The 16,012-nt window shown below is 40.0% G+C and overlaps 1 protein-coding gene and 1 non-coding gene across 2 annotated transcripts; one reads left to right on the top strand and one right to left on the bottom strand.

Moving 5' to 3' along the window:
• Window positions 1-1,825: 1,825 nt before the first annotated feature.
• On the bottom strand, window positions 1,826-8,120 carry loxa (lysyl oxidase a). Its single transcript, XM_003444314.5, has 7 exons — window positions 7,181-8,120; window positions 6,787-6,895; window positions 6,209-6,340; window positions 4,615-4,771; window positions 2,744-2,839; window positions 2,524-2,639; window positions 1,826-2,406 (listed from the first exon to the last, which is right to left on the bottom strand). Exons 1-7 carry the CDS (start codon window positions 7,797-7,799, stop codon window positions 2,400-2,402), a joined length of 1,236 nt encoding a protein of 411 aa, XP_003444362.1. The 5' UTR covers window positions 7,800-8,120; the 3' UTR covers window positions 1,826-2,399.
• Window positions 8,121-11,626: 3,506 nt separating this feature from the next.
• On the top strand, window positions 11,627-11,698 carry trnad-guc (transfer RNA aspartic acid (anticodon GUC)). Its single transcript has one exon. It is a non-coding gene; the product is annotated as a tRNA-Asp (tRNA).
• Window positions 11,699-16,012: the final 4,314 nt, after the last annotated feature.

Raw genomic sequence — 16,012 nt, 5'->3', positions numbered from 1 at the left:
GTCATTTTTAATCGTGAATGTATTTCCTTTTAATTATAAAACAATTAGAGGTGCAATGGCATGGGTACATTGTGTCAAATTGTGTATTTTTTAATGGGCTTTGGTTTTATTGTTATTTCGATAATTTAGCATCTGTGGTGGCTGTGGAGACAGAGAAGGCTGTCTACCAGTTGGATGGTGGTTTGAGCCCTGGCTTCTTTAATCTACATGAGAAAGGATCCTTGGGCAAGATACTGAATTCTGAGTTGCCTCTGATGTAAGTGTGTGAATGTTGGGTTGGAATATTTTCTTCTTCTTCTTTCAACTGCTCCGTTTATGGGTTGCCACAGCCCGTCATCTGCATTCATTTCACGCCATCTCTACCATCCTCTGCTGTCACCCCAGTCATCTGCATGTCCTCCTTCACTACATGTGCAAATCTTTTCTGTGGTCTTCCTCTTTTCCAGCTCCATCCTCAACATCCTTTGTCCAATATATCCGCTTTTCAGGACTTTGAAATGCTTGGAAGAACAGCAAAAACACAACTCTACTCTACAAGCCTCAGTTAGCATGTTAAGTGTTAAAGCTCAGAATATTACAATTAGAAAAAGACTGAACAAGTATGGCTTGTTTGAAGGGTTGGCATCATGGCTAAACCTTGCAAAGTTGCATCTGAACCTTGGGACTTCGGGAACAATGTCCTTTGGACAGATGACACCAAAGTGTAGATGTTTGGCAATAATGCACAACGCCATGCAGGAGGAAAAAAAAACACAGCATATCAGCACATAACACCTCATACAAACTGTGAAGCGTGGTAGAGGGGTAATGATTTTAGCTTGTTTTACAGCCGCAGGACCTGTGAACCTTGCAGACATTGAGTCGACCATGAACTCCACTGTATACCAAAGGTTCAATGTGAAGCCATTTCTCTGACAGCTAAAGCTTGGCTGAAATTGGATCATGCAGCAGGACAACGATCACAAGCACAGCAGCAAATCTACAACAGAATTGCTGAAAAAGAAAATCAATGTGTCGTTTGAATGTGTGAATCAGTGCTGTGGTGGGACCTTAAGAGAGCTGAGTATAAAGGAATGCCTGCAAACCTCAATGAACTAGTAATAAGTAATATTGAGTGATATTATCAGTAAAATACACAATACTTTTAACCAGTTCAAACATCTATGAAGACGTATTTCATTGTGTGTCATTTAATATGTACTTTTAAACCAGCCTTTAGTTATGGTGTTGACAACAGGGTCACAACAGAGTCACCCAGGAAACGTTACAGCAAATGCATGAAACTCATGAAAGCATATATGCTCATAGAAATGTATATACCATTGTGTAAAGAGTGACTTCACTGACATCAGGCACTGATACCAGTTATACGTGATGTGTAGCATGTGGAAAGTGAAGTTTCCCTCGCACTGAAGGAAATTTGCCAACCCAGGAAACAACTTTGATGACATCACGGTGTTTTCAGCGGCGATATTGCAGATTGACATTACAAATTTATTATGCAAAGCCTGTTACAAGCAGTCAAGAGTGTATTTGATGGGTGCTCACCACTCTAGGAAGGTAATAGAAATCTATCTTTCCAGTAATTTTGAATAAGAGAGACGAAAAGTGAAGAAATGAGAGTCTCTGTTTTGCTGCAGTGGTTCTGTGCTGCTTTTCTCTGCTTTATATTAGTGTCACACATTAAAACAATCAGCTTTTTCTTTACTATTTTCAGAAATTTTATCCAGTTTAAAAAAAAGAATCAGTGGCTTAATCAAAGACAATAACATATACATACATGTTGGGAACAAAGTCACCACGATCACAATAATCAGCCTAAAACTTCGATACAATATTACAGTTTTATTCAAGTAAGTTTCAACAAAAGCTCTTGCGTAAAGAGAGTTTCATCTGTTGCATATAAATATATTTTTGCTTTAAACAACTGGGTTCACTATAACATTGTGATATACATGATTTATGCTGCGATTTTTCTCTTTTAGGCTCATGTTTTTATGGATTTTATTTCTTCTAACAAGTGGCAGTAAAAGGCAAGCATACAGTACAATCCAACAGAAGTGAGCTATGAAAAATACCCCCCCTTCAAAAAAAAAGCAAAAAAAAAAAAAAGCAAAAAAAGCTGAGGTTATATGATTTTCATTAAGGAGAAAAAACAAAGATTTCTCTTCCCACACAAGCAAAGAAAAATTCAACTTTATCTGCTGCTATAATAATCAGATGATTCCTACTTGTTCTTTCCTAAACTGGGAGTGATTACATTTTAAAGTGAATGCACGTCTTAAGAAAACAAACAAAAAAAAGTTTTTCTATGTTGCTTTATATGCCTTCATGTGCAGTCCTCTTCTTTGTCATTTACACAGTTTGTCCGCTGAGCCGCTGTGGATGACTGTCATTCTTTAATATCTAAAAAAGTGAACACATAAATAGTTTTTGTGTGAAAATCTGAATAAAAACACGATAACTGATGGAGACAGTGAGAAATATTAGGACTAAAAGTGTCACTTCAGACATCGTACTTACGTTGACATGTGACAACCTGACACGTAGGCATAGCTGCCTGTGTAGCGAACATCACAGCGCACAATATTGTTGCTGTAGTCCGATTCTGGGACCTGGTAGTAAGGATTTACACTGATCTGTGGACAATATGGTAAAAGATCTGTTAGTAAAACAAGAAATATTGATAAATGAAACTCCTTTAAAGGTGCTTTGGGAGGAAGTCGTGGTATTTCTAACAAACCTTCAGGACATAGTTGCCAGGTTTCACATCTGTGATGTCAATCCACTGGCAGTCGATGTCTGCGTTGTAGGTATCATAACATCCCGGGCTCAGGCCCTGCACGTTGGACAGCATCCATATAGAACAAAGTATAAGCAAACTTTATATTAAATCATTTAATGTTTTTTACATGCAAAAAAAACACAACAGTATTTGATATCAACCTGTTTTTCCCATCAGTATATAAAAATAACGTTTTTGGTTCAATCCTGGAGGTGATTTTGGATCCAATGTCAACAAGAAGAGAGACCAAAATACAAGTTAAAATTACAAAAAAAAAACTGATGGAAAATTAGTCAACGCGCTGAAAAACTGACCACAAACGGTCACGCAGGTGAATCATCAGGAGAGACAGGAAATCATTAAATCACCATCAGAACTGGCTCATGCAGAAAGGAAATTCTAAAGCTGTTCTCTCAAACGCAGGAGCCTCGGGAAAACAGCAGCGCTTATTTATGTTAGCCCAACTCTCCTTTTTAGACACTTAAGAAACCAAATCATACGTCAGATTCTTCAGAAGCTAAATGAATCAGAGGTACTGAAGTCTGGGAGCTCACAGACATGTCTCTTATACATGCAATCTGCCAAGAAATGGGTTTTTTTTAAAACTTTTTAAACTGAAATGTGCTGAACTGGGATACTTGAGTGTAACAGATCTATTGTTATTTCCTATAAAAATGAAGTGCCCACCAAAAAAGTAATCCATGAAATTCAAGTCAAAAATAAAAACTATGGTTTCTACAGAGGTATATAGTAAGTGAGCTTGTAAAGCACCAGCTAGTTGCAAAATTCAAACTTTTTCCAACTTTGTTCTAACAGGAGCTAACTGGATAAATTTAGTACACTGTGACACAGAGGCAGCCAAAACCAGTTGTTTACACAGTGAACTTGTTAGGAAACAGCTGTACATCTGGCAGATAAAGCATGAACATATGAGCTGTGTTTCTACTAAATGCTAACCAACACTTTCTGAGCAGCTAAACCTGGATTTGTTTTTAAAGGGAGGCAGCAGACGACTTCTCTGTCTACAGAAAGATCTCTTTACAGAAGACAGCGTTGCTGCTTATGTGATTTGTATCCTGAGTGAACTCAGTGAGGAGTTTACAGACTCTACCGCTAGTTTCAGGTCTTATTAAATACAAAATGATGGTCACCTTATAAAACATGGTCTCCATTAGAGTCTAGAGGACAGTAAAGCAGGGTGTGCTTTAGGGCACAGCTACCTTATGATGAACAAGCTGCTACTTTGTGATCTCACAGTTGTACACTTCTCTAAAAGATGTTGCCACAGCAGATGGCAGCGCATCAGCGATCTGGCAAATTTTTACACCAGATGCACTTTCTCATGCAACCCCTAAGGGATTTGTGTCTATTAATGGTCTCAAATGGGGGATTTTTCACATGTTAGGCGAACATGTAAACCACTGCACATGAAAGTAGCTTCCCCTCACTCATCATACAGTTTTCAGAAAACTGAGAAGGCAACACCCAATACGCTCAAACTAAGGCTTCAGAATGAGACTTCTTAAATCATAATGTTGGTTGTCATGGTAGCTATGTCCATATTTTACATGTAGTTTATGATTTTTAAATACTTTCATGCTTTAAATTGCTGCAGCTGAGCCAAAAGAGTGAAGCTGGCCTTTAAATTTAAAGCAATGAACCTGAAAGACTCTAAAGTGCTTAAATGTGCTGATGGTCACCTTTCTCCTTCCTCCGTGGATGTATTACCACATATAACACCTTTCACGTATGCGCAATCTTGTCATGTGACCCTTTTCAAAGTAAGGTACAACCTTTACAGTTACATTTACAGCACTTATCTCTGAGACCTGAGTATGTGAGGTGCAGGCGTATCGCCTGTAGTATCCATAGTCACAGGAAGTGTCCTCCAAGCAGAAGCTGGCCTTGTGGCCCTCTGCCACTGACCGATGAGTGGTGGCATCCAGCAGATCGTAGTGGCTGAACTCATCCATGCTGTGGTAGTGCCTGTGGATCAGCAGCACAGTGACAGCAACTGAGCACACAAGTCACTAAACTCAGTGAACTTCGCATCGGTGTGAAGTTTTCAAAGGTTTTCATTTATCAGCCAATAAACGCAGACTAATGTGTCAAATACATTCGGATCAAAAGGCTTCAAGTCACAGTGACTAAAACTATATTTTATTCCTCATGTAGACGGTTATAGGAATAGGCATCTGGTTCACCTCCACTATCAGGAAGAAAGAGTTTGTTAAATGAAACAAAAGCAGTCTGGTTTTTAACATCAGCTGACTTTCAAAACACGGAAAAAAATCTATAGAGTCTACGTAAGCGGTTTCCTGGCTGTCTGTCAAAAGTGCTCCATCTTGGGGAGTCGCTCAGAGGACCGCTTGCTTCACAGCATAACTATGGACTGAGGTAGTTTTTCTGGAAAAACCAGTCACATTTCTGTAAGTTCAAACATGGGACAAAAATACTAGCAGGTTTTCTTTTGGGCATAATATCCCCGTCATGCAGCTTTAATGACTTTGCAGATGTAAATGAATGAAATGTTTAATTAGGCTACTTTAGATTTAGATTGAAAAGACAGGCTCTTTGTGTTTTAATGTTGAGCTTGAAAAAACAGAAGATTTCCTCTTCAAACGCCTAAAGATACAGCTAAAACTTGTGTTGAGACATTGTTCCAGATATAAAATCTCTGCAAAAAGAGAAAAACAGCCAAAAGTAACACAGCTGTGGTTCAACAGGGGGTGCCATACCACAACTGCAGACTGCAACAGACAACCAGTAATTCTGGTAGCATCTCCTGAAAAACACTTTTAATGTCCAAACACCGCCCCTGTCCTTTAAATCATAGTCTTGATAAACATCAGCCTGGAAGTAGAAGAAGTGTCGATGGATTGATGGATGGACTGAGACGTGACTTTCCAAAGCTTCTCACTTCACACTCAGGGCAGAATTCCCAGACTGAGTTTAGAGCCGTTTTTTGTTCATTTAAATGCCTTTTTAAAAATCCCTCCTAAGTTCATGTATTTATATATTAATACATTCAGTGTTTTTGATATTTCAGCTGTGTTTCTGATGTTCTTATTTAGCATGCAGAGTCAAGCTGAGATGTATTGTAAGTGCATCCAAAATCCAATTTTTCTGAGAATTTTATTAATGTTTGAATATTTTCTGGATCAAACCACTTTTCATCTTTTCCCCCTGCAGTATCTGGAGAAACAATCATCTCAAGCTTTTCTATACATGTGTGTCTTTCTCTTTTTTTTGGTACTTTGGGTTTATGGAAACCTGCAGACACCTTAACAAGTGTCTCATGAAGACAAAAAGGCGCGCATGAAATCTGTTTGAACTCGGGAGGTTTAATGTGACGACATGTCACAGAGACTCTTTGTCTGAGTGACGATGAGGTGGACAGCACTGGCATGACATTATACTCACTGGTGACAGCTGTGCCACTCCCAGGAGTAACGTGGCCTGTTGGGGAGGAAGTCCGCGGTGCCCTGGTTCTTGACTTTCTGAGGAAACCTCAGCAGCATGCGGCTATCGTAGTCTCGTGCGCTATAGGCGGAGCTGTAGACAGGATGCAAAGATAAAAAGATTTTTTAAAAACCCCAAAACACTATTATAGGTGGACACAGTGATGTCACTAAGATTTGTTTTCCCTGCTACATACCCTCTTCTGAGTGGAGCGAGTTCATGTGTAAATGGTGGGTGGAAAACATTTTTTAAAAGGCAAAGTGGTTGTTTGGGTTAGTTTTCAATAATGTGTTTACCATTCAGGCTTTCTCTCCCAGAGGAGGCTATGATTAAACTTTTACAGAAATCCTCCACTCCACCCCCTCTGCACCATCAGCGGCAGGATTTGGTTAATTTTACCTCATCTCATGCTCCCAGCTTTCACCCACAAACACTTTAAAGTGGTTGTTATGGCTGACAACTCTCTGAATCACACTCAAAAGCGGGTGCGCTATTTTCTTTCACCCCCCCCCCGTGGACTAGTCCTGACAGCAGTCTACCTTGACAAACAATTTTCTTCAGCCGCACATCTCAGGTTGTACATCGGGACTCTCTGGACGTAGGCCGACGCTTGGATGTAATATGGGTCAGGAACCAGATCAGGGAGACCTACAATACACCAAATAATGATGACACATAATCTCCATTAGAATGCAATAGAAACGGATCAACAAGTAGGATAATTTTCACACATAAAAAGCAAAAAATGCTGAAATTTAGAGGCAAACTGATTACTTGAGTGACTGTTTTTGATATGAAACATGCTTCCATCTTATATTTTATTCTTAATCTTTTGATATAGTAGCTATTCATATATTTCCCTGCTCCACTCTGTGTTTAACATCTATCTTTCTGATAATTTAAATGTCTTAAGGGCACTTTTCCCACTCTTACCGTACTGATGATACCTTGTGCCATATCCGGGTCTCGATCTCTCCCTCGGTCTCTCGTAAACGTCATAGTAATTGTAATATGGATTATCGGTGTCGATGGACTTGTAGGGATCGTATGGATCGTCTCCCACCATCATGTCTTCTCTCCTGACATCGACCTGCTCTTGGGTCTCATTTACTCTGCGGCTCCTCTGCGTCCCTGTGCGCTCACCGGGACGCGCTTGGTGATGCTGGCGGTGCTCCTGGCCTCTCACGAGCCTCTGGATCGGCAGCGGGAGGCTGCGCTGGCCCTGCGGGTTGGAGGCCGGCCGGGGAGGCTGCTGCTGGGCCACCGGTTGTCTCTGGGTGTCCGCATCCCGGATGATTGTGACAGGTCGCTCCTGCACTTGCTCCTGCGTTGCGCCCCTACGTCTGGCCGGCTGATACTCAGACCCTTGGCTTAGAATGCTAAATATCTTGCCGTTGTGTGACCACTGTAGCGTCTGCCGGAGGGCCCCTCTTTGGTCATTCCCTTGCTGTGTTCCCGGATTCCTCTGAGACTGAGCAGCCTGCAGGATGAAAACAAATAAATAGACCCAGGAGTATGCGTAAAGCGGTGTGCCAAACACGCGCAATCCCATTGTGCACGGTTAAAGGAAACCGACGGTGACAAAGCGACTGTTATAACGAGGTTGTCTTTGACTCAGTTATCCTTCATTTATGTCTGAAGGATATTACGCGAACAGTGAGGAAAAGCTAAGTTTCAGTGTATCCGTGTAAACTCATAACGCTCTCCTCCTGCAGCAGATGCGCTCTGTGAGACGACGGTGATGATGATGACGAGGAGGAGGAGTTCAGCATTTGGAGTTGCTGGTTCTGTTGCACAAGTCTGGTGCTGCTGCTCATATAACAACTGGAAGTGTGATCGTGCCCAGCCAAGAGTGTTTGATAACTGCTCAGTCTGGCAAGTTTAACAGCAGTAAAACCTTTTTTCTTCAGCACAAAGAGCAAACACGTATGTCTGTGCATCACACAGACACAGCAGCAGACGAAAGCTGTTTTGGTGAATCCATTTCGTTTTAGTCATGATGAATAATATGTCCCCATTTCTTTGAAATATCTCTATACTGTCTTCATTTCTTTCTTTTTCCAGCCAGATTGATAAAAAGTCATGATAAACTTTTGTCCTGACTGTTGGATGAACTCCCAAACATATTGCAACACCCTGCGCCAAAACTTTATCCACTCATCCATTATTTTTCTTTCATAGGAGAATTTCAAACCTAAACATGACTCTTTGATGGCCATGCAACACTTTCTGGGAAACCATCTGCCACATATCCACCCTCCAACCTCAACCCTATCTGCACTGGAGCTTTGCTGAAAACGTGAAATACACATCACATGCAAATTTTTTGCAAAAGTCACAATTAGTCTGTTCCGAGGAACCTCTAGTGATACTTGATATCTGCTTGACTGTGTCTGGCGGCTGACTGCTAAACTCTGCTCTTCTGTTGATAAATCCAAGTCATTTGCTGCAGCCTAGTCAAATCACTGCCCTGGTGGTGACACCAGATGTATAATGCATATGTTGGGAAACTTAATCCACGGTTTTCTTTCTCGCTCTCTCCCTCGCAAACTAGGAAATTCTTTCTAGCATGTACACAATTGACCGCAGGAAGCCTGCTGCTAAACCACAGTAAACGGTCACAAGGATTTTACAGCTTCTCAAATCGCAAAGTTTTATGAGAACAACCGACTTAAAGGGAAAGAATCTGGACTGTATTAGATTATATATGCTTCCAACATGTACGCATGCAATATATCTTTAAAAACACAAAGTTCACAAGCAAGCAACGTAGCTGCACAACACATCTTGATTCATTTTAGTCAAGATGTGAAGAAAAAAGGAAAAAAGAGCATTAAAAAAAGAATTTGACTTCATGTGACACACGGCTGTTTAATGAATACAGGAAAAAATAAAAACAAATGTTCTGTATCACAGATCATTTGGTGTCTTATTGCTAGCAGATGACTGCAAACAATACTGCATTTTATTTCTCTAAACAGTACCCGAAAAAAATTACCTGACAGGCAAATTCTACACCTGTACTTATTTTCTTTGATTTACTTCTAGTTCTTGATGGGTTTTAAATCTGTGTCTCAAAATTTGGCAAAAAAAAAAAAATGTTGCTGAAACTGAAATCTGTGCCTGGGAGTTACCTTCAGCTGTGGAGTTAAGTGCCGGTAATTAGTGTCACAAAAAATGGTAATAACACTATTTAGAACATTTAACCTTTATTTCAGTTCACACACACACACACACACACACACACACACACACACACATTATACCTGAATGCAATTAAGTTTGTCTGATCTGTTTGAAAGTGAGCACCAACACTGGAGCAGCTTATGGTTGTTATTTTGGGGGCTCTGGGTTTTCCTCAAGGTTGTCTCATTGTTGACCATGATGATGATGATGATGATTATGGGGGGTAATTTAAATTTGTTGTTTTCTCTTTCTTCTTTCATCCCAAAATGACTTGTGTTACTTGTTGGATAAGTTAAGTACTGTGGAAATCTTCAACCTTTACAGGGTGTTGTACATATTCACCATAAAATAATAATTCACCTGCTCACATTCTGTAACTTACTTCTGTCAGTGCTGTGCTATTGGAAACTGAATTTCCCTGTCAAAAATCACCCTAACACTTGTCTCCACCCTGCCTGCACTCTCTTATTTACCTCTCTTGTGCTTTGTCTGTTGCTTTGGATTACCACTGGTATTTGAACTGGTCTGCCTTCACTACTTCTACTTCTTGCAGCTTCACTTTTCCATCTGCTTCCCTCTCATTCACACACATGTATTCTGTCTTGTTCTACCGACTTTTGTTCCTCTTCTTTCCTGAGAACACCCCAACTTCTCCAGGCTCTTTCCCACCTGGTCCCTATTTTCACTACATATCACGATATCGTCTGTGAACATCATAGTCCACGGAGCCTCCTGCCTGACCTCAGCTGTTAACCTGTCCATCACCTATTCATTGTGATGTTACACACTAACTTAAAAGGAAATTCTATCAGCAGTTTTCTGTACCAAGGTTTGTAACCAGATTTGGTTATAACACTTTACAAAGGAACACATTACTGTAATTACATTACATTTTTTAATAACTCAGTCACGTACTGTACTAAATTCAGCAATCACATTATAGCTACAGTTATGTCGTTACTTGGGTTACAAAGGTTCTTCAGTTGTCTGCATCCCAGGTGGACAGAAAGATAGAAACAGCTAACAAATATCTTCCTGTTCACTTGCTACAATTAGCTGATGTTAGTGCGTGTGCAGGAGGAGGGCAAATGGTGGCCGTCTTCAAGAGTGGAGATATGCACTGTACTTTTATTTTTATTGCACAAAAAGACAAGAGGACGTTAATAAACTGAAAACTGCGTCCAGGAGAGAAACTGCTACATTAAACTGCTAACACAGCGTCAACTCTTTGCAACCATCTGCGCAGACAGCATGTTAGCTAACGCTAAGCTAGCAGAGAACCCAGAGTGATGATAAAGCAGAGTGTGGAGCCCAGGCCTGCAGCCAGACCCTGAACTTTAACAGGTAAGAAAGGCAGTGATAAACAGTCAAGCTTACAGCCGCTGTTTCTACCTGTTCAGGTTTCTAAAGTTGAAACACTGTGGTGATAACGGTAAAGCTTATTCGTGCTGGTTTCCATCTTTGTGTTGTTTACATACCTAAATACTAAAAGAAAGATTGCATATGTGTCCTCATTAGGATTAGGGGTTTGTGTTGGTGTGTGGGACTGTAGACTACGGTTTGCATTTTTAGTAATATTAACCAGTATTTACAGGACATTATTTAACTTCTCTGGTCGTTATAATGTATTGCACTACATCAGCGTGTCACTATATCGCAAAGCTGCTTTTTACATAAAAATAACACATTTAAAAAGATGAAAAAATACCATGTAGGTACTCTTTTAAGCATTGCACTCGAATTAATACAAATAAATGGCTATGTGATTTACAACAATAATATTGCCGTTTTGGTGCATCCATGCTGCACTCTGTTTGGATTTATTAAAAACACTGATGTCAAGCTACACAGTTTTTTACATTTTTATGCTGGTTATGAATCATCTAGCTCACATAAAAAACATTTCAGTAGGACTCGTTCTTCTGGAGAAGTGGCAGCTTTCTTGATAGCATTTTGCACATGTGCCTCCGATGGCTTGGTGACTATTTAGTCAGCCATAGTTAGCAACGTAACAACCAGAATCATAGTACAGTGGAATGATTCGAACTCAGTGTCTTTATAAAAATGAAGACATGTAGAAAGAATTCGAACCATGGTCACATTTTTTTCACAGCAAAAAGCGCCGCTTGGGAAGGAAACAACTTCTCGTTGACACAAATAGCATTGCAATGCGGAAGCTAGCACAACAGCTAATCCTCGTTAGTATAGTGGTTAGTATCCCCGCCTGTCACGCGGGAGACCGGGGTTCGATTCCCCGACGGGGAGGCTAATTTTTTTTTTCTTTATAACTAATATATGAGATTAGTTAACTTAGCACCATGTGCAGACACAAAATGAAAGCCCATCAGTTTTATTTTAAAAAGCAAATCAAAACAGGCTTTAGAAAAGATTAAATAAACACAAGTAAATAAAAAACACAATAAATGAGGATTAGACGAGTGACCAAATAAGAAATAAAGCAAAATTATAACCAAACTATATAACGGTCCTGTGGCTGATCTAAACTACCATTAACCAGTCCCGTTGCTAGCCATCTTGTTCTTCCCTATATTAAGTTATGAATATTTGACCTAACATTTCAAGAGTGTTTTAAAAACTTTTGACAAACATTTCTGAATTAAATGTAAAATAAAATAAGTAAAGAGAAAATGGATGCTAAAAATACTTTATAGGCTAAAAATGGGCTCGATTTAATGGTAGAGTAAACTGATTGAATCATACTGTAAATTACAGTTAAGCCAGCCGTATTGTTCTTGGATAATGACAGACACACATCATCTCGCTGCTGGAGGGAGGTTTAAGCTTGTGCAAACTCTGAGTCAGAGCCAGTTACAAGAGTTTGAAAAAGTATATTGACCTTGTAGTGAATCTGTTGATCTAAAGGTACATGTGGATACAGAGGAAGGTCCCAAAGTCTCATTTATCCAGGTGATAGATGGAACCTGGCTTCACAATAATCAGGATAAAAAACAATGACATGAATGATAGAAAAGCAAACTCTTATGAAAAAGCTACAGCAGCAACAGCAATATAATCCACTGCTGTTGCGCAATTGTTGTCTGTCTTCAGTTTGTCTTCTAGATGCCGTCTAACCATTTGAATCTGAACTATTTGGGATCTTTTCCAGAATAAATCTGCTATTAAAGCCCGCTTTTTAGCCAAGACATGATTGTGCTGTTGCTTTTAGGATGACTAACATACATTCTGCATAACAACAGTTATTCCAGAGAGTGAAAACTTTGTACACGTGTTCCCGGGTTGCCTCCTCCTCCCTTCCTTGGAACACCGGAGAGACAGCCAGAACCAGCTGTACTAGGTCACTGATGTATTTTGTTCATATTTCATTGAAATTTCTTCCCTCTCCCTCCTTCGAGGGCAGCGCAGCGTTCGCTCACACAGCTCGGAGACACATCTGCAAGGAATTAACCCAGTTCTTTTGTCCACGTCGCTGGAATTCACCCCGGTTCCTGACTTTCTGGGCACTCATTTGGGCTAAAAGAATTTGACAAAAAATCCACGTCTGGGATGCAGAATATGGAGGAGGGGACAGACTCCTGCATAATAACACCACTGTGTAAAACACAAAAAAGATACTTTCATAATGCGAAATGTATCAAAAATCAGCGCCAGTTTTCAGTGCCATCGTTGACTCAACATCTGTACTTATGTCTGATTCTTTTTTATAAGCAGCTACTAGTATGATATAATCCCCACAGAGGTACTTTGGGACTTAAATAAGTCCTTAAAACATGTTTAAAATCCAGGTTCAGCTTTATAATGAATATAACTTTCTTAAATGTCTCCTGCATTCAGTTTCATGACATCCTGATGATCTCATCGCAGTGAAAGAGGACCACACACACACACACAGACACACACACATTAAATTAAAGCCTACTTCCTCTCTTCTGCTCCCAGGATTCCAACCTTCAGTCCCACAACAGTTTGCTTCTCCTGATCACAGATTTGTACACTCTCAGATTTACACTCAGGCTTCCCCTCCTCCCTCATCGAATAAAGCTCAGCTCAGACCTCTATGACAGAAACAGACAATTCAAATATTTTCTCCTCTCTCATAAATGCTGGGTTTCCATTACTGTTGGAGTACCTAAGCTGGGACTTGCACTACACACACACAAACACACACAGTCTGGTGGACTACGTGGCAATCTGCACATACACTGCAGTTTTTGTAACCGGGAGGAGGAGGAGAAGGAGTGCTTTATCAAGACAGAACCAAGCAAACTTTACATTATGCAGTGACTCATGCTGATTTATATTTCTCACTCCCAGTATCTGCTTTTATTTGATTTCTGAAGGGATCTGTTTGTTCAATCACACAACAAGAAACAGCTGTTTCTAATAATCCTGCAAGTTACTGTTTGGTGAATACACTGAAACTGCACTGTTATCAACATCCCTGATCTGACTTTAACTGGGACTCGGGCAAAGGTGGAGACTTTGCTCTTGAAATAATGTGATTTAGCTTTTTGTTTTTTTTTGTTTTTTTGTAAATTTTGCTTTGCCTTATTTTTGTCAACTAACACCCAAAGAAAACAGCTCTCTCATTAGCTGCTAATAGTTCACTATTTCCGCAAGGTAATTGCTAACCACGCTGTTTGGTACTGAGCAGATGGGATATGGTTGGTTTTTAGAGCCTTTTAACTGAAAACTGACTGAAAACTATGAGAGCAGTGAAAGTGAACCAGAACAGTAAAGTTGGGTTGTGAGGAGGATGCCAAGGCATCCGATGAAAAGCAGTAAAGTAAAGCTGGGGGCAGCCACAGTGGGGGTGAGATAACTGCCTGCAAAGAAAGCTTCCACTTTGTAATCATAGTCTAGTAAACCACTATTCATCCACCTTCGTGCTGTTTACATGTCATTTATCAAGAAAGAGAAGGCTAAGTTCATTTAATGGATGTCTTTGCTTAATTTTGCTGAAGTTTGAGGGTTTCCTGAGCAATAAAGCATCAGAAAATCGGGAATAAATGCACTGTTGAACTTTGAACGTGGTGCCACAAGTCAGAAAGTTCTGAGTGTAAATCTCGGTCCCTCGTCCCTGTACAGGTTTGCATGTTTCTTCCCACGTTCACCCCCCTTTCCTCTATATACTCCATTTTCCTCCCGCAGTGAGAACACATGCTGCCCAGGTGGGCTGGAAAACATGCAGTAAGCTAAACACAGGTGTAAGTCTTACTAAGTAATTGTTAGCCTGTCTGTCATTTCCATCATATCCAGCTCATGATGGCATGTTAGACTTCTGTGATACCTTTAGAATGACAAAACCAAATCAATAAATCAGCAAATTAACAAACACGTTATTTTTCTCATTCATACTTAAGTTTAAGCTTTTCACCTGGCAACATAAACAACCAGCAGGAGATCATTTCTGCTGTGCCACGGATTTGCTTTGACTTTCATAAAGGGGTTTGGTTTGCACAAACTAGTGCAAACCACCTAAAATAGTGTTTTTTGAGAATTACATTAAAAACCAAAACAGAATCTGTACAATTGTAGTGACTTTGAAGGTCAATATTTGGTGTGACCACCTATATTCTTCAGCACAGTCTGGCAGCTTTCTCTTTCTCCAGGCTTCTTAAAGGAAAATCAAAGCTCTTGTTTGGATGTTGGCTGCCTTTTGTTCTGTTCTCTGTCAAATGATCCCACACTGCTACAATATTGTTGAGGTCTGGACTCTGGGGAGGCCAGTCCATGACTCATAGCATAGTTCCACTGTGTGTGTTTCTATCCAGGCATGCTTTTATTGCATCGATAGTGTGTTTGGGATTGTTTTCATGCTGAAAATGAAGCTGTTAACAATCAGATGCCCAAACACCCCTTGCTGAAATGGAGCTCCAAACCATGACAGAGCCTCTACTCACACTCACTGTTGTACCTCTCTCCCGACTGCCTCGATACATACAACAATATTGGAAAGAAATTGAAAGTTTGGATTCATCCCTCTATAAGACTGTTTCCACTGACTTTCAGTCCAGTTCTTGTGTAATGTGGGATACCTCAGCCTTTTCCCCCCCTTTCTTCCCCTCCTTAAGCATGACTTCTTGACAGACATCTTTCCACTGAGACCTTTTGTGATGAAGCCTAAGTGAACAGTAGATGGATCAATTGACGAGCCAGATACATTTCTCAGGTGCTGTATCAGATTTTTCTGTGGACTTTTTCCTATTTCTTATGGACATTAGTTTTAGATACTGTTCACCTGTTGTACACAGTGTTTTTAGGACTGCTACTTCTTTTTTTGTCCTCCACTTGTCTACTTTCCTCAAATTTGTAAGGACACACTGTACACCATATCGAGATATGTCAAGTTTTCAGCTAATTGCTCTTTGGGAATCAAAACTGTGTTATTAGATTCAGCTATAGAAATGGGAACAAATGATCTGTGTCTAAAGAAAAAGTGTCTAAAGATACAAATTAAAATGAGTTCTTTGCTATGTGTAGACAAAATATTGATTTATTCCTTGAGTTAGTGGCCTTTTTATGTTTAAACAATTTATAGGTCAGTATTAATTGACTTAACAAACAAAAAGCATATTCCTCTGAAAAAGACCAAGTATG

This window comes from Oreochromis niloticus, linkage group LG7 (genome assembly GCF_001858045.2).
Source record: "Oreochromis niloticus isolate F11D_XX linkage group LG7, O_niloticus_UMD_NMBU, whole genome shotgun sequence".
Taxonomy (NCBI): domain Eukaryota; kingdom Metazoa; phylum Chordata; class Actinopteri; order Cichliformes; family Cichlidae; genus Oreochromis; species Oreochromis niloticus.
Note: the sequence above shows the minus strand (reverse complement) of the source record. Positions and strands in the feature narration are given on the sequence as shown.

Excerpts from the sequence above, each read along its gene's own strand:
- loxa (XM_003444314.5), bottom strand. The coding sequence starts at position 7,799 with ATGGGATTGCGCGTGTTTGGCACACCGCTTTACGCATACTCCTGGGTC. Across the intron at positions 6,896-7,180 it reads CACAAGGTATCATCAGTACG|GTCTCCCTGATCTGGTTCCT; the intron begins GTAAGAGTGGGA and ends GGTGTATTGTAG. Across the intron at positions 6,341-6,786 it reads GAAGAAAATTGTTTGTCAAG|CTCCGCCTATAGCGCACGAG; the intron begins GTAGACTGCTGT and ends TCCTGTCTACAG.